Source organism: Rhinatrema bivittatum, chromosome 11 (assembly GCF_901001135.1).
Source record: "Rhinatrema bivittatum chromosome 11, aRhiBiv1.1, whole genome shotgun sequence".
In the NCBI taxonomy this organism is placed as follows: domain Eukaryota; kingdom Metazoa; phylum Chordata; class Amphibia; order Gymnophiona; family Rhinatrematidae; genus Rhinatrema; species Rhinatrema bivittatum.
In genome coordinates this window covers 25,475,533-25,494,355 of record NC_042625.1, presented here as the reverse complement: position 1 = coordinate 25,494,355, position 18,823 = coordinate 25,475,533, and the positions used below count along the sequence as shown (strand labels likewise).

General features: G+C 43.8%; 1 protein-coding gene across 2 annotated transcripts in view; it reads left to right on the top strand.

Moving 5' to 3' along the window:
* The first annotated feature begins 874 nt into the window (after window positions 1–874).
* TMEM116 (transmembrane protein 116) overlaps window positions 875–18,823 on the top strand; it is a 31,991-nt gene continuing 14,042 nt past the window's right edge. The window contains exons 1-7 of one of the 2 annotated variants that reach the window (XM_029571127.1): window positions 875–1,466; window positions 3,654–3,700; window positions 3,832–3,895; window positions 7,186–7,317; window positions 12,587–12,679; window positions 18,006–18,055; window positions 18,364–18,447. In XM_029571127.1, the coding sequence (XP_029426987.1) occupies window positions 1,389–1,466; window positions 3,654–3,700; window positions 3,832–3,895; window positions 7,186–7,317; window positions 12,587–12,679; window positions 18,006–18,055; window positions 18,364–18,447 (548 nt within the window). In that variant the 5' untranslated portion in view covers window positions 875–1,388. The remainder of the gene's footprint in view (window positions 1,467–3,653; window positions 3,701–3,831; window positions 3,896–7,185; window positions 7,318–12,586; window positions 12,680–18,005; window positions 18,056–18,363; window positions 18,448–18,823) is intronic. The other variant, XM_029571126.1, reaches the window with a different exon arrangement.

The window sequence follows — 18,823 nt, the reverse complement described above, 5'->3', positions numbered from 1 at the left end:
AACATCCTTAGCACACCTGAAGAATGTGCAACCCATAGACATTTGCAAGGCAGCTACATGGTCATCACTACATACCTTCACATCTCATTATTGCCTTGACCAACAAGCAGCCACGGATGCGAAGATAGAGCAAGCAATACTGCAATCTCTATCCTCCTGTCCTCGGTGATTGCCACACTGTCAAAGATCACGTCCAACCATTTATGTCATAAATGACGTGATCGGGAGCTTTGGACTCCCATGACAGCATGGCTAATTCAGCCCTGCTATCGACGGGAAAAAGCAAGTTTGCTTACCGTAAACAATGTTTCCGTAGATAGCAGGATGAATTAGCCATGCTGACCCACCCTCCTCCCTGGCAGTCACCAAGTCTTCGACTACACTACAGCTTAATCACAGACTGAGGAGATTCCGTTACTTTCCTGCGCGGGAACATACGCGCAGCCGCAGAGAGCAAAGCTCTGTTCTCTGCTTTGACAAGCTCCGCCTCCCGGGCCTGATTGACAGATCCCATGACAGCATGGCTAATTCATCCTGCTATCTACGGAAACATCGTTTAAGGTAAGCAAACTTGTTTTTTCCATGTGAAATCTAATATAATTCTAAACCCTGTGCATGGAGAGTGCTGAGAGAGGGAGGTGTGCAAGGCTATCAGGTAAGGGTGCAGGGGGTGTCAGCTTTTAAAGTTTAGATTGCTGGAAGGAGCTGGACTTTTTCCCTGAATTAATGGAGGGGGGTGGGTGGGGGCAACACCATAATTGTTGGCACAAGGCAGCAAAAAAGCTAGCACCAGCCCTGCTCTCAGGAGGCTGAATCACTACTGCAGTACGTCACTGACCGTCTCCTCCTCCTCCTCCACCACCCTCATCCCTCTCCAGTATCTCCCACGGGTCACTGATCGCTGCAGGAGAGAAGAAAGCAGAGAGAGGCGAGAGCCGAACGCTGCTCCTGACTACCCGGCATCCAGAACCTCTGCACCTGCCCCCCTTCTGCAGCCCCGGGGATGTAAACCTCCGCCCCCCTGGAGACCAGAACATCTGCACCTTCGGGATCCAGGACACCTGCATCTCTTCTTTGACGTCTGGGAGATTCCGCACGAGCTCCTGGTGCACAGGAGAAGCAGCAGAGAGACAGCGTCCCAGTGCAGCAACTTTCTAGTTGCTCAGGGTCCAGGCAATCTCGAGGAATAGAAACACAAGGGGGGAGGGGAAGCAGGCGTTAAATCTCACCCAGAGTCTCGGGAAGTCTGAGGGAACGGAAACTAAGATTGTTACAGTGCTGTTCTGAAGACTTAAAGACACCTGGACTTTAACGGCGGTGGGGAACTGTTTGAAGCCGGAGCTGGCTGGAGTGATCCCTGCATCCTCCCCGAGCTGAGCGGGTCTCCGATGGCTGCAGCCCACCCCGTGCCAATGGGCAGCTCCGATTGGGGCAACTTTACCCGGCTGCATGCGGACCACACGGCGGTGAGTGGCTGCCCTCCCCCTTGGGTGCCTTGCTGAGCCCCCGGCAGTGCAGGACAGGATTCTGGGGGTGAAACATCTGGATCTGCTCGGGGGGGGGGAGAATGTTCTTTGTCTTCAGCAAAAAGCTGAGCTTGAGTTTCCAGGCAGTAGGGGGTGGTGGTTGGGTTTGGTTTTTTTTTAATTGTCCCAGCAGAATAAGCCAAAGTGTGCGGGTTACTGTGCCTGGTGCGCTGCCTGTGCCTGGTTACTGTGCCTGGTTACTGTGCCTGGTGCGCTGCCTGTGCCTGGTTACTGTGCCTGGTTACTGTGCCTGGTTACTGTGCCTGGTTACTGTGCCTGGTGCGCTGCCTGTGCCTGGTTACTGTGCCTGGTGCGCTGCCTGTGCCTGGTTACTGTGCCTGGTTACTGTGCTGGTTACTGTGCCTGGTGCGCTGCCTGTGCCTGGTTACTGTGCCTGGTTACTGTGCCTGGTGCGCTGCCTGTGCCTGGTTACTGTGCCTGGTTACTGTGCCTGGTGCGCTGCCTGTGCCTGGTTACTGTGCCTGGTTACTGTGCCTGGTTACTGTGCCTGGTGCGCTGCCTGTGCCTGGTTACTGTGCCTGGTTACTGTGCCTGGTGCGCTGCCTGTGCCTGGTTACTGTGCCTGGTTACTGTGCTGGTTACTGTGCCTGGTGCGCTGCCTGTGCCTGGTTACTGTGCCTGGTTACTGTGCCTGGTGCGCTGCCTGTGCCTGGTTACTGTGCCTGGTTACTGTGCCTGGTGCGCTGCCTGTGCCTGGTTACTGTGCCTGGTTACTGTGCCTGGTTACTGTGCCTGGTGCGCTGCCTGTGCCTGGTTACTGTGCCTGGTTACTGTGCCTGGTTACTGTGCCTGGTGCGCTGCCTGTGCCTGGTTACTGTGCCTGGTTACTGTGCCTGGTGCGCTGCCTCACGCCCCCTGTGTACAATTTCTGACTGATTTCTTTCTTTTTTTTTTAAAGGGGATTTCAACACTTCTTCCCCTGGTAGCTGGTTCACCAGCACCTCGCCGGGTCTCTGTCTGTCTGTCTGGCCTCATAATTTCCCACAGCAATGAAAGGGCCTGGGAGAGGGTTTAGGACAGGACTGAAGCTTCCGCAGGAAAGCCTGGGGTTAGGACGGGGCTTTTAGTATGGAAAGCACTGATGATGATGATGATGATGATAATTGCTATTTGCTGCCGTGTCGCTTTTTTTTTTTTTGCTGCAAACAACCCTTTCGCAAATATATTTATTATAAAGGGGATTTAATACCTTCTAGCACAATGAGGACAAGAACTGAAAACCGAATTGTTTTCACTTTTGACAAGGTCAGCAGGAGAGGCAGGAAATTAAAGTTTGTAGCGTGGAATTGAGCGCCTTTTTATTATGATCACATTTATTTTGTACTGCCAATTCAGTTCCAACTACAAAGGTTTTACATGAAAAAAAAGCAGTATTTTAGTTGGAAAATTATCAATAATTGTTCAGTCTTTTAAAAAAATATAAAATTAAAAAAAAAGGGAATAGAATGACAGAGATGACTGGTTTAATTGTGAAATATGATGCATTTCAGGTCTAATTTAGAAACCTAATGGCAGAAAAATACCAAATGGCCCATCTAATCTGCTGAGCCGCCCAACTAATTTAACTTTCTAATTCCCATCACTTCCTCAGAAAGCCCCTGAATTTATCCCCTGCTTTCTTGAATTCAAATACTGTTTTTGTCTCCACCACCACTGGGAGGCTGTACCACGCATCCACCACCGTCTCTGTAAAGAAATTCAATCTCATCTCATGACTCCTCATTCTAGAGCCTCCTTTCCACTGAACAAGGCTCGCCCTCTGTGCATGGAAACCTTTGGGATATTCGACTGTCTCCATCATATCTCCCCTTTCCTCTAGGATGTACATGTTTAGGTCTTTATTCCCATGGGCTTTAGAATGAAGACCACGGACCATTTTAGTAGCCTCCCGCTGGGCTGACTCCATCCTGCTTATATCCTTTTGAAGGTGCGGTCTCCAGAATTGTACACAGAGAGGTCTCACCAGGGACCTATACAGGGGTAATAACACTTGTTTGTTAGGTATTATCACAAGTTTATCACATATTAATTTTAAGGCAGAGAATGTTCCCAATAAGTTACTGCTTACTTAAGGATTCATAACTTTTTTTTCTCTGTTCACTCCAGATGTATTCTGCTATAGAAGGGATCCAGTATATCATGGCCACATTGAGGTATATATTATTTATGTTAACGGTTTTTTTTTTAATCATTAGTAAGTTTAAGAGACATAGTGTGTGTACAGTGAATGTTTAAGATAAGTGGGAAATGTTGTACATGCCCTTCAGAAGTGTCCTTTTCTCAGTATCATAGGCTCCGGCGCCATTCTGATCCATGCCATGTTCCAAAATTCCGTGAGATCTCCGGAGGTAAGAGCGATTTCTGTCTTGTTCCAAGGTGTTATCGACTGCACTGTTACCTTCCCGAGGTAATTACTGAATGCATGTATTTCTACAGTATGCCTCGGTGGAATATGCAGACTCTCACAGAGTTCATGGCATGCAAACTGGGGGTTTCGGCGACTGATGAATGATTCTGCGCTTTGGGATTTCTCATGAATAACCCGCCTTCAGGTGCAGGGTGTTGGCATCAGCTGGTGGCCCTCTGTAGGCGCACAGAATGGAAAGTCTCTGACCTGCCAGCACGTGGTATTTGGCACGGAGTCCTAAATGAATCCACGGAAACCCATCTAAATTCATTCCCAAACTCCAAAAAGGAGTGGGGCATTTATGCTTTATTATTTTTTTCCTCTAACTTTTCCTGATAAAAAAAAAAAAAATTATCCCAAAAGTTAGCAATTTGGTAGGGTGACAAGGCCTGGCTGTTTTTTAGCCCTAGAAATGCTTTCATTTTCATTTTCTTTTTTTTTTTTCCCCTGTGGTGCAAGATTTCCAGAACATTCAAATATTTTCTCATAAATAATTCTCTTTAACCTCTGAGGGAGGAGAGGGATCCGAATAGTGATCACCCTTCTGTGTTTTATTCCTTTTATTGCCCCCCACTCCTCCCATGATCTTGTAATTTAGAAGTCTACTGGGTAAACAGTACAGGTAAAGTTTTGCTTATGGCTGGGTTTTTTTTAACCTTTGACTACACGTTCCTGCCAAATTTTGGGCCTGGCAGTAAAGCCTGGTGGCTAATGACCTCCGAAATCTGACAGTCCCTTAGAAATTTTGATTTCATATTTCAGATGAATTAATTCATTATCAGATGTCAGAATGTGAAAAGACTTGGGCACAACAAACTTCTCACATGGGGACGAAACAGAAGAAACCCCTTCCTGAATAAGGTTATTTGATAAACAGGACTTCTTGGCGAAGGAATATTTTAGTTCAGGAATTTATCCGGGGGAGAACACTACATACAACCTCCTGTTCTTGAGGACCCTACCCCGGTCTATGCACTGCCTCCAGCGTAGGCAGATCTGTCTCATACCCATTCGTCTGGGGGAATCCTGAAAACCGACTGCTATGTAGCCTCCAGGCTCTCACAACCAGTGGGGGTTTCAGGATATCCCCAGTTAATATGCCCGAGATAACTTTGCATGCATTGGAGACCCAGTATGTGCAAGTTTACCTCAGGTATGTTCATTGTGGATCCCCTGGAAACTCGACTGGCTATGGGATCCCTAGGGCAGGCTGCGGAAGCCCTGAATTACACTTTCTTTTCTAGCTGCCTGCTTTCAGCCCTTGCTTTTAGATGGGGCTCTGCAGCCCAGGTCTGTAAAACTGCTCGCTGTCCTAGATGCAGATTCATTTTAGCTAAAGGCGCCACGCTTGCATTTTGCGGAAACCTTTAAATAGAAAGATCTAAGTGTGTGTGTGTGGGGGGAGTCTGGCATTCATTGGTATGGATTACACTGCCAGACGACACCGCTAAATGCATCAAATTATAACCTAAAATGACTGATGAGATTTGGAATAGCATGTCCAAAGAAATCTAGGAAATAAGCCACGTAAAAGAATACAGTTCCTCTCCTTTCAGGATGTTTCCAAAGTTTAAAGAAATATATATTTAGTATCATCATCCTTTAGTCACCAGTGTGCTAGAAAACTCGATACAGCAGAAGGATTAGAAAAAGTATTCGATACTTACACTACTCTTCACAATACTTGTTTGGCACATTTGCAAAAGGCAGTACTGTTTGTTTTAAACATTTTAATAGTCCCTAGTATTCCTAAAGTCAAATATCCAATTACATGTATAGGTCATTCTTCTGAGCTGGGTAATAAACTCAAAGGCAGCAATTATTTTTTGAAAACACGTTTAAGGATTGTTTTGAATTTTGCAAATAATGTGCCAAGAGCTCAGTCTGACAAAGGTCTGAGACAGCGTCAGTCCTCAGGAGTCCCAGCGGAAGGACTCAGAGGCTGGAGCAGACCTAGAAACCCGGTGCCTCACAGCCTGCTTATTCATAAAGAAAGCTCCAAGCCTGTCAGATCCCAACATTTAATATGTTTCAATTATAAAAAAACAAAACAAAACGAAAGGTGGTAGGCAATCAAAAGCTGGCATTACTATCTCAACGTCTTTATTAAACAATCTGGCATAAAAACAATCCTTGGGAAGTTTGGCTAGCCAGAGTTCTATGATTCAGCATTTCCAGGGACAATAATTTACAATGTCATAAAGAAAGACAAACATTAACTGGTTTTAGTACCAGGGTTAGGTTGGGTTAAAGGACGTGGAGAGCTTTGTTATGGTCTTCCACTAACTCCATGCTCTTTCCAGTCAAACACTGTGTTCTGCCTTCACCTCTTTTTTTTTTTTCTCTCATCCTGTTCTTTTCTAAAGCTCTTCAAATGAGCTATGAATTCCCTGGCCATAGCCTTGTCTGTAACTACAGTACCTTCTGTCTAAATCTCTCTACAGCTTCTCTTTTGGTTTCCGGCTTTTGTCGGCATCTCCCATCTACTCACTCTTTCATGGCCCTCCTCTAGTGACTTTTTCATGACAACCCTTTTCTCTCTATACCTGTTTGGTTTTTTTTTTCCCGTGCATGTTTCAGGACTGACAAGAATGATGTGATTCTCCTTTTCACTTTACTGTGCCTGAGAATAACCCATGGCTGAATATTCCTTCCATGTGTTCTAGACTAGGTCTCTGCAGTAGAATCTACATCAGGGGTGGGGATCCTCCACGTCAAAGGCCACGTTAGGATATCCCTAACAAATACACATGGACACTGCCTCACTTGCATGCCAGGCTGTCTCATGCATATTTATTAGGGATAGCCCCCAAATCTGACTGGTGTGTGGCCCTCCAGGAGAAGAGGTTCCCCACCTCTGCTCTACAGGAGGTCAATCTTTAGATCTTTATTTTATTCCATCTATAGCCCTCTCTAGGTACATTTTGACCGTATCTATCTCATCTGTTACTCTTGATATCTACTGCTTTCATGTATGCTTTTCAAGTCTTTCACCCACATCTTCTCTCAGTTATCCCTGATTTTAAGCAATGGACTCCCAATCTGACCTTAAGTTGTCTCTCACAGTTTCTTTGGTTTTTCTGTATCTCCATCTGCTGTGCAATTTAAAATTAATATATAGTGCTTTGAACAAAGGAATTCCGTAAATAAAATAACATGAAACAGAAGTAAAATTAAGGTTTACAGTTTGTTTCTGATTGCGTATTATGTTTAATTCTTTGTGCTCCATAGGTTCGACCTCTTTTCTATCTGAGCTTCTTTGACCTGTTGCTGGCTCTGTGTTGGCTCACTGGGGCAGTGCTTTATCGACGTACATTGAAAAACCAAAATCTAGCCTGCTATAACCTACAGACCGTAGGGCAAGTAAGTAACTCGGCAGCAGCTCATGTTGTATGTTAGCTTCATCCATGTGGATGAAGGCAGATTGCACCAGGACAAGGGTGGCCAATTCTGGTCCTCAAGAGCTGCAAACGGGGCTGGTTTTTCAGGATATCTGTAATTAATATGCATGAGATATATTTGCTTATACTGGAGCACTGCATGCAGATCTATCTCATGCACATTCATTGTGGATATCCTGAAAAAAACAGACCTGTTTGTGGCTTTTTAGGACCGGATTTGGCCACCTCTGCTATATGAGTTCATAGCAAGCACAACAAACAGGTCTGTTTTTCAGGTTAACCATATCGAGTATATAATATTTATTTCAGGCACTTCAAAGCAGATTACATTCAGGTCCTGTAGGTAGTTCCCTCTCCCCAGAGGGCTTATGATCTAAGCTTGTATTAGATGTTTGCATACATGCGGTCTAAGAGTGAGTCTAATTGGTGAAGCGTGTCTACCGGGAAAACAAGACCTTTTTGCAGTCCTTGAGGTCTGGAGTTCAGGACCCTTCGTATAGTTGTCCTCCTAACTTTCCAAGGTCTACCTAGCAGCATTCCTTGTCTGAGCTGCAAGCAATAGCAATGAATCATGTATATATTGTGTGTGGCTTCATCCATTCTTCTCCACTGACACTGTCTGGTCTAGAACTGAGCTTCTCGACCCACTTCTAGGAAACCACCCAGCCAGGATGGTTTTCAAGGTATCCACCATGAAATTGCATTTTGCAAACCTGGCTCTTTAAGAAAGCCTACACTGGATATTTTAGGAAGGGCATTGCTAACCTAAAGTCCGGTCAGCCATTTTTTGGGGGAATTAATTTTATGTTTTTCTTTTCTGGAGTATTAAAATTTGTTGTTATTTGGTTAGAGGTATGATAGTTGCTTAGCTTGCTGGGTGGTACTTAGTTGTGCTGTTTTATTTGCATTTGTTATGGTCTAATAGGCACCATTTATATAGGCTTTACTTGGCATTCTTTTTTGATTTATAAGTTAGTGTAGTTAGTGGGGGAGGGTCATTTTCAAAGAGCTCAGATAGCGATGAAGTCTGCTTGAACATTGTACACGTAGACTTTACTGAATATTTTCAAAGCAAACTTACATGCATAAGTTCTCTTGGAAAATACTTGAGGAATTGGCTGAGTACACGCACACAATTCAGTGCACAAAGTTTACTCCTGCTCTTTGGAAGGTGTAACATGTGCACTCAGACTTTATCAAATCAAAATGTATGTATATAGGTTAATCCCAACTCTGCCCCTGCTGACTCCCCTTCCTCCAAACTGCTGCCTGCATTTGCGTAAAAGTACATGTGTAACATTCACTGAGTCTAGGGCTATTTTAGTGCATCCATTTAGAGGCATAAAACCCAGATTAATGCATCTAAATGGCTTTGAAAATTCACTCCTTATACAGATGTAAATGTAACCCACTAACATAGCAATTTTCAAAAGCCATTTACCCACATTACATGCACTTAATGCAGTTAAAACCTATTGACAATTCAATGGCATATATTGTAGCAATTTTCAAAAGCCCACTTACACCGGAAAAGTACATTTACACATTTAAAACCAAGTTTTAAGCATGTAAATGCTTTTGAAAATCAGGTCAGATGTGTTTAGTTAGGTTTATTTCTTAAATGTTGTGATGTATATTTATTTATGTTAGCTCCTGTGAAAATTTTCTTGCTCATTCATTATAGTATAATTTATTTATGTTAGCATATTATTTTATTGTACATTAGTTGTAGTGTTGTTTTTATTGTTGCCCACTGGGAGTGTATGTTTCAATCCAACGGACTAAAAATTAAGTGAATGAATACATTCATTAAATAAATAATTCATGTACTGCTTCATTGTATGCAAACATATTTCATGCATATTCATGATAGATATCCAGAAAACCATCTTAACTGGGTGCCCCTAAGGAACCAGGTTGAGAACCAGTAAACTAGAACAACCTGTCTCCAGAGTAAATTTCTCTTATCCCTTATTGTGCTGAGGTGCTTAACAGCATAGCTGGTGCAGTCAACAAGAAAATATTCCTGCATCAATTTGCCATCCAGGGAGATAGGGGCTAAAATTAACCTTTGGGATTATAATCTATGTTCCAAATGTAAGTATGTAAGGGGAAACCTATATCATATATAGACAGACTGCCATAAATTGAATTCCTATTGAAGACAAATTTTTGCTTATTTGTACAATCAATTGGACTACTAGTTTAATATATCAAAATCATGTGTTACCTTCTGGGAGGAAAAAATGTCTAAGTATCTCTATTGTAATTGCCAAAAAGGTCATTCTTTTGTATTGGAAAGGGGAGGAACTGCCTATATTCAGACAGTGGAAATGGGAAATACAAGAGTTTGCTTTAGTGGAATTATTGAGACGATCTGCGTTATGTCATAAATAGACATTTGTGTTTCAGTGTTGGACTACAATAAAAAATTACAAATTATATTTTAATTGTAAAATTTTTAAAGAAAATTGTTATTGTCTAATTGAATTTATATTTAATTTGTATATTATGAAAATTTCAATAAAAATATTAATTATTACAATAAAAAATGATGGTTGACTTGTTAGTCAACCTTACTTGGCTGCTTTTTAGTGTATCACCTGCTGTTTCTTTGTTTCTGATGTGGTATATGCGTCTGTGAGTGGCGTGAACGCGGGGGATACTTAAAAAGCAAACTCTGGTCATGTCTTGCTTGATTCCCACCATTGCAGGGTTTGAGACAAGAACATGACACGGGAGGACTTAGGGGCTAGAGAAGAGAACATGTCATGTAGTGGATTATGCACCACGGAGCAGGAGATATTCCTTGCTGCATTCTAAGCAGTAGTTGGGCTTTTTTGGGCAAACTGTGGGGCTGATGCAATAAATATGCGCTGAACAGTCAGCGCCCGCTTTCTTAATGCGCCCCCCAGGCGCCCCCCGGGGGCACCATGCAATATTTAAATTAGGAGGTCATGTTAGTAAGGAAGTGCTAGGGTCGCTTGCGCACCCCTGGCATCTCCTTGCTAACGAGAGCCCGAGAGCGTCAGCCATCTGCCGATTAGGAAAACCAACGCAAAGTTTATTGTCGTCTGTTTCCCTAAACGCCGTACAGCCACGCAGCCAGGGGGTTCAGGAAATGGACACTTGTCAGTTGAGCGTCCGTTTCCTGCACCCAACTGCTGGTACTCTTTTTTTTTTTTTAACTTTTTTTTTTATTAAGTTTATTTAGTTTTTCCTCCTACTTAATATCACAACAATAGTAAGTAGGAGGTAGTACAGAAAAGCAGTTTTTTCTGTTTTTCTTTACTAGTTTTTAAGAGCGCTCAATTTCTGATAGTTAAATGTGCGTCCTAGACGCACATTTTTTTTTTTTACTTCGGGAGTGAATACCTAATAGTCTCATTCACATGCATTTGCATGTGATGAGCGCTATTAGATTCACTCCACGTTGGATGCGCGTGGTAGAGGCGCTAATCCCCTTATTGCTTAAGGGGATTAGTTAGCGCCTATACTACCCGCGTCTGACTGCGGGTTATACACTGCGCTCGGCTGAATGCACTGTATTGCATCGGCCCCTGTATGAGACAAATAATTTTTTTTTCACTCGGTGGACTAAAGTTAATTAAGTCCTGTGCTACTGAGTCATTGCTTGTTGCACACTAGTTTGCAAATGAAGCTGCAGCTGAGGGAACTCCTAAGGAAGTCTTCCTCTGGTTACCAGTGTGCTTTCCTGGATTCCTGACCTACCCCCAGAGCTGAGCAGCAGGTAAAGCATCCTAGATGACTTCCATGACAAACATGAGTATGACAGTGCAGGTTTTTATAGAACCTAGGCCATTGCTTAATTGCTTACCAGATTCTCTTCTGCATTCCAGTTTCTTCCTCATACTATGCTTTATGTATGTGTTTCACCTTTCCCCAGTTGCACAACTGAGCTGGTAATTGAAATTGTTCAATGTTGAATGTGGTACAGGCAGTGTCTGCTTACAAAGGCCTCTTCTGTACCGCTGCCCTGCTGACTCCTTTTGTCTTCTTACTAGTGAACCAAAAAAGATTTTTTTTGACAGCTCTGTTTGTCATAAACACAATGAGGGCTTTCGCTTGTCAAACTACATTTGGAGTTGTCTGGGTTGAATTAGGGCGTTTCTGAAAGGAAGGACGTGTGAAGGCAGTGTCGCAGAAAGGCCTCACGGAATAGATCCAGTGAGTCAGTTAATGTTTTTATGAAGTCAACAAATTCTGCATAGACTGATCTGGGGCATATTCCCATGTGTTTTTGAAGCTAAAATATGAAGACGATTTGGGCTCAGCAGTAGTGCCATGCAGAAGGCCTGATCTGATTCTGGGCTCTCCCTCTGCTTTCCGAGTCAGTCGGGGCTAGGGATACTGTGCATGCTCACAGCCCCGGGGGACAGGGGTCTGGCCAGAATTAGGTTATGGAAGGAGCAGGGCCAAGGACTAGCATTTCAATGGCTGGGTGAGAGGGGTGTTATAAAAACAGGCAAGTCCCTTCTCCAGGTAGCTCCAAATGAAGGCCCACGGCGTTGTAGCCTAAAGGAGAAAAAGGAAACTATGTTTGGATTTCAAATACTTTCCCCTTCTAAGTTTTGGAGAAATTGTTTTGTTTGGTTGATGTTTTTTAATTCATTTTTTTTATTTACAATGCAGGCAGATATACATACAATTAACAAAGATTTCTGGAGGATTTTATTCTTTTTTTTTTTCTTTTTAATTAAACGCTTTCAAACAAACCGATTTGAAATTGGTTATTTGTTTCTCCCTTTCTTTACAATAAACCTTCTGCTGAACATCTCTGTGGGATGTGGGGATTTCTCGCTAAATCATTCTGGAAATGACAAGGCGAACGTCTTCTTCATCCTTCGGTCACTGTGGGCCTGCATGAACTAGAAATGCGTTTTATTGTAAGCAACGATGATGCTTCTGAGTCACGCCTGGGGCTTGCGTGGCTGTCTATTAACCACCTTCGCGTTATTTCAGGGAAACTTTGCCATTTGGGGAGGCAGATTCCAAACTGCCCAGGGGCAAAGAATCCCTAGGCCACGGGAAGAGACGAATTCTGAATGTATTCATGTCCCAGCCTCGCTATGATCTGTTGTGGCCGCTGTTGGCGTCACATGTGTTATAAAAAAAAAAAAGATGATTATAACACGGTGTCACTTTAGGCCTGTAATATACAGCGTATTGATTTCACAGACTCTAACCACAGAAACTGATTTCTTTTTCAGCTATTTTACATCTCTTCTTTTTTTTACACCGTAAACTACGCGTGGCATCTTTACACAGAGCTCAAAGGGAAAATGTACAACATGTCACCCCTGGTGAGTAAAACGCTTATCCCCTACCTGAAACCCCCCCCCCCCCCAAAAAAAAAAGATAAACCTCTGAACTGCCGAGATGTGTTCAGGAAGGCAATGGACCTTCTTGATGTGCTGTGGGAGTGAAGCAAAATGTGCAAAGAGATTTTTATTTTTGTTTTCAAACAAGTTATCTTTCCTTAAGTTTTCTATAACATTCAGTTTATCTTCCTTCTACTTCTGACAACATTTTATACACCGAGAGTGAAATATTTTGGTTTCTTTATCCATTTTCCCCATTGATTCCTGAGGAGTTGGGCCGTGTAGGTGGTTTGTAGCTTGGGGGGTGAATGAAATAAGGCCAAGTGTGTTTGACCTCTTGCCCTTAGTCTCTCCCCGCATCGTGGCTGGAGCATGCTCTGTCAATATCCTGCTCTCACTTCCAGTCTACGTTGCGGATGTCAGCAGAATAACTCTCTATTACTGGGCAGAGCTGGTTCTTCCATTAAGGAACTAGGTGATCATTTAGAGCCCTACAATATTGAGGGTGGCAGGGGGGGTGACTTTATCTTGGACAGCAGAAAACAGTTGTTCTGCTTTACTTCTTCAACCCCTCCTCTCCCAGGCAGCCTGCAGGGAACAGGAGAGAGAGGGTGAGTCTGGAGCACACAGCCCAGCAAAGGAGAGATACTCTGCTCCCTAATCCAGCCACTCCTTTTGTTCCAGATCCCTTCCCCTGCTATTTGCAGGGAACAGGAGGGAAGTGTGTGAGATTAGAATAGATAGCAAAGCAAAGAAGAGTTCAGGTTTTGTCTGCACATTTCTCTTTCTAATTTGTGATCCCTTATTCTGTATTTGATGAGGGCTTGTGTTCTGATTGTGTGACCGAGATGAGGTATTCTGCTAATGTGTAGTTTCTGCGTAGGGATCTGTAGCAGTCCAACAGGTGGTGTATTAGTGTCCTAGAGCCCAGTGTAATATTTTCGGTGTTGCTGTTTCATAGATAGGGTTGTTACTGTTTGAGTTGTGGGAGTTAGTGCTGTTTTGGTATAGTAGGTTTGCTGTATGCTTCTGAGTGTCTTTTTGAAGGGTTTTATGTTATGCCACAAAGTGCCTGTTAGTGAAGAGAGTTTGTGTCACTATTACTGAGATAACATAATTTGAAATTTTGCCATATGGTGAGTAGTAAAGAGAAACCTAAAGCTGTTATTGCAGCCAAAGGTCGTTCTACTAAGAAGTAGTCTGAAGGGGGCTGAATACCTATGCAAGCAGCATTTTTCAGTTTTTTATTTTATTTTACAAAAAATGCAGAGAAATAATGAATTGTGTCTTTGAAACTTTACTATAAGAGCATACTGGTTTGCAATAAACATACTGTCTGCAGGCCTGGATTTGTCAATAGACCCACTAGGCCTGTGCCGGGGGCAGCAGGCTGGCTGAGGATTTGCTGCCTTTCAGCTGTGCTGAATCTCACTCAGCAGAGGACAATGCCTCTGTTTCCTGATCCAGCCTCTCTCCTCCAGGAGATCCTGCAGCAGATGGGGAGCTTAGGAGGGGCTGAGTAGAGATCATTGGAGGGTGGGATGAGAGGGGTATCAGCTGGGAGTGTGTGAGAGAGAGGGGAACGAGGGGTGGAGGGCAGTATTTGTGTGTGTGCGAGAGAAGGGATTGGAGCCAAGTTTATGTGTATGCCATATTGGGTGGGATGTTAGAGAGGGGAGGCAAGGAGAATCAGGACACGAGCATGGTAGGGACCCCTCCCTCCTCTCCTCCCCACCCATCGCAATTCAAATCCTCCCTCCCTTAATCTTGGATTCTATCTCCCAGACCCTCCAACCTTCCTTCCTTCCCAGATCCTGGAACCCACTCCCTCCTCCCCTTCCTCAATCCTAGAAGTTCCCTCTCCCTCTCCCTCCTTTTCTCAATTATCCCCATCCCTAGTCCTTTCCTTCTCACACTCTTCCCCCTTGCCCCTCACCCCATTCCTGATCCTCCTCCCTTCTTCTCCCCATCCCTGAGGCCTCCTCCCTGTGCCGATACCCGAGATCACTTTCCTTCACCCAATAAAAAGAAAATAATTTACACTGGTAATTATAGCATAAAATGACTTTATTTTTATAATGTCATATAAAAGATGGGACTGCTTTCCAATTTCCTTCAGAATTTTTACATTTTTGTCGCAGGGTTTACCCCTGAGCTGCCACAGGAAACTAGGGGCCTTAGATCTTCTGCGCCCTACCGTCCAACCTTGGTGGGTGGGAGAAGGGAAGTGGGAGAGGAGGGCAACAGCACCAACTGGGCCTAGGGGTGCCAAAATCCTAAATCTGTCACTGACTGTCTGGAACAATCTACTTAAGTGTCAATTGTAATCCACACAAATCTGCTGACTTTTTAGGGGGCTGAATACTTTTGCAAGTCACTGTATATATATATTTGTTTTTGTAACATTTTTCTGGGAGGGGTGGTGGTGGTGGTGTCATCAGGGTTGAGTTTGTCATATCCCGGGGGGGGGGGGGTGGCCTATGGGCCTAAATGTTGATTTGGGGGTGGGAGAAGGCATAAAACTGGTACTGGAAAAGGGATAATGAGAATCAGCAATATTTTAATGTTTTATGCAAGTTTTTTGTTTGTTTTATCCATAGAATGCGATTATTTTGATGCCCCAGAGGCACCAGATATCTTTTGCCTGTACAACCTTCTACATCCCATGTTTGGCTAGATCAAACCCTTTTCTGTGTACGAATCTAATCTTTCTGCAGAAGGAAACTAAAGAGAAACAGTAATGGGCCTTACTGAGTGGACACCACAAGATCCCTCTTCTTCCTTGCATACGATCAGCACATCATCCCAAGCAGGAGCTGTTTGGGCAGAATTATTTTTTGTTGGGGGCGGGGAGGATGTAAACCTCTGCTCCTGTCCCCAAAGCCTCCCTAGTTGCTGTTATGTTTGGAGAAAAAGGGTGAGTGGGGTCATGCCCTGGTGGGCCACCCCATTCCGCTGCCTGTGCAAGCCCTCTCTCAGGTTATGTACAGACAGGCTCATCGGTCAGGATTCCCATCCGTGATGCAGCATTGGGCACCTTTCCTGTTCACGCACCTTCGGGCTCTCTCTCTTGCTGGTTGCTGGTAATTGCTTCCCGGCGTCCTGTACCGCTTGAAATCCGAGTCTGGGAAATTCCGGAACCTTCCAAAGTTCCCGGTGTTTCCTGTGTAAGGAATACGTTTGCATTTCGTGCAGCCGCACGGGGAAACACTGCTGAACTGCGCCCACTAGGGCGCTCATCACTCTTCCTTAACAGCTGCTAAATAGGATGTGTGACTCAGAAGGAAAAGCAAGGGCTAAAACTGCATACAGAAAGGAAGATTATTTAGTTTGGAATCGCCAGGCTCTACCATTCCGCTTGGAGGTTTTCCATTAAATATTTACTTTACCACATTGACATAGTACAAGAAATCTTTGGAACCGTCTGAGGATCATGCGCTTTTTTTTTTTTTTAATATCCCTACACGGCAGGGGTGTGATGGTGTCAAATTCTACTTCTCAAGGGCAGCTTTGCAGGACAGGCCTGATGGTGCTGTGCCTGGAAAACAAAACTCTTTCGTTTATGTTCTGCTGATGGGTGTTTCTTTTTTCACTTTGTTTCCCATCCAAGGTTTATTGTTTTTTTCTTTGTTCTGGTCCTGTTGTTTTTAGCAAACGTTTTTTTCAGCGCATGTACTTTTGCAAATAGGGACCGTAACTTTTAAACTGGCGCATTCGTCGGCCTGTGCCCTAGGCGCACGTGTTATAAAATAGCCTGAACACGCACACGAGCACGCTCGATTTTAAGTGGACGCGTGCCTATGCACGCAAATCCTGCTTCTACCACCTAAATGGGGGGATTTTTTTTTTTTATATTTAATGTTTCTTGATTTCAGCAATAACAGGAAACAGGTAACATTCCTCAAGCACAATAGCACCAGATATAAAGTGGGGGATTTTAAAAGACACGCTGGTGCGTGCCTGTGCGCATTAAGTATTTATGCGCACATTTATTGGTAAAATCCTGAAACGCTCATACCCTGCCCACACCCGCCTGTTTTTGAAAACTTTTCATTTGTTCTCGCAGCGGGAGGCGCACGTGTAGGCAGGTGGCTTTTAAAATCCACTCGGCGCACGAGAACCCGACTTATTCATGCATCCTGAAAATGATGCGCTCGTTGGGTTTTTAAAATTCACCTGTTTGTAGATAGCGTGTGCTGAAATAACATTCACAAAACCATTTATTTTTATGTCGTTTTCATTGGGGGGAATAAAAAAGGAAGAAGAAATATTGCCTGTATGTTCATGTCATTTAAAATGCCTGATGAATGTGCATGAGTTATATTTGCATACAGTTGAGGAAGTGCATGGAAATCTCTCTCATACCTAAGTATCAGGGACATCAGGAATACCAGACCAGCTTGCGCCTCTCCGGGATTAGAGTTCCACACCCTTACTGCATGATTTTGTTTTAAAGCACTTGTATTATCTGAGTAATTACTTTCCTAACATTGCTGATGAAGAAAGTTACATAGTAAATGGTGGCAGAGAAATACCAAGTGACCCAGCCAGTCTGCCCAGTTCCTACTGTCCACACTGCTAAGGTTACATCCCAGCTGCCAGACATAAAAGCTTAACCACTCGTAGGATATCTCTCCTGTCCCAAGTCCCTTTGTTTTACTTCCACATTGTTTCTCTACCATCCAGGGTAAATGAGCATACAGGATCCTGTAATTATCCAACGCCTGTCCTTTCCCCGTGTCACCAAGCTTTGAAATGCTCTAAACTTGTGAAGCTGTTGCCTAAACATCCAGCCTCCTAGATCCTTGTGGCCATGTTGAACGGTTCCTGGCCACTGGCAACCTGGTTGGTTTCTGGGGAGTTGTAGCCTGCTGTTACCAACTCCGCTAACCCCTGACCTTCTATGCCACTAGGTTGTGTTTTTCTTTCCCTGTCTCTCTTTGCTGGACAATACCTAGCCACCATCACCCTGCCAGCATCAACCTGGTTGGTTTTTTGGGGAACTGTAGCCTGCTGGTACCAACTTGGCTACCACATGACCCGCAGTAAAAACACTTCACAATTTAATCCTGAGAAAGCACCTATGAAGATGGATCTCTGTCATCTGCCTGCTCCCCTCAATAGTTGTCATAGCTGCTTTCTGTGACCTCACAAGTTTTTCAATGACAGTGAAAGATGAGATCCTAGACAGGAGACTGCGATACTACTGAAGGCATCTAACATGAGGAGCGGGCTGAATAAAAAAAAAAAAATAAAGAAATATGTACAACTGCATTATGACTGACAATGTGTTCTTTAAATTATACAGGCCACTGAATATGTGTACCGGGTTGGTCGAATCGGAACAGTTGTATCAGGGTAAGGAATAATTCTCAGCGTTTTTCTTAATGGCAGGATAAAAGATCCCCCCCAGAGTGCTCCAGTATTAAGCGCCCTGCACAGACGGAAGTAATCAGCTTAATTACTGTAAATCACATGAGAACAAGATTATCCATTTTAGGTAGACAGAATTTTATTTTATTTTTTTTTACAAAACAGAATGAATTAGTTGGAAATATTAAAATCTGAAGACTCATAATCTTTCATTATATAGGAAGCTGTTAAAATATTAAGTGGCTGCCAGTGGATGCAGAGATTCAGCCCTGTTCTTTGTATTCTCTCTTTAGTTTGGCGCCTCTGGTGCTCGTACTTCCTGTCTTTTTGGTGGGAAATATCGGCGGATGCTACAGGAATGTTAGTGAGCCTCACAGGTGAGCTTTTCATCCTACAATTACAAGGGGAGAGACAGCAACAGGGCTCATCATTTTATTTAAATTCTGTCGCCTTACTTAAAAAAAAAAAAAAAAATTCAGAGCGGCATTCGATGCAAACACAAAATATAATGAGCGATAGCGTAGTGATTAGACAAGCAGAAGATATTTTTCAAACTGCTGGAGATTTATCTTCCTCAGAAACTTTCGCGATTGGCCGAGGATGCGCGGTCATTACAGCGCCGACAGTGGCGCCTGCTGTCCAGAAGATGTAGCTTGCACCACGCAATTTACACGTACATTTTATATAAAATATAAAATGGGACAGGCGTAAATCCTAATTCTGGTCTCCTCGGAACGTGAAGCTGCACAGGAA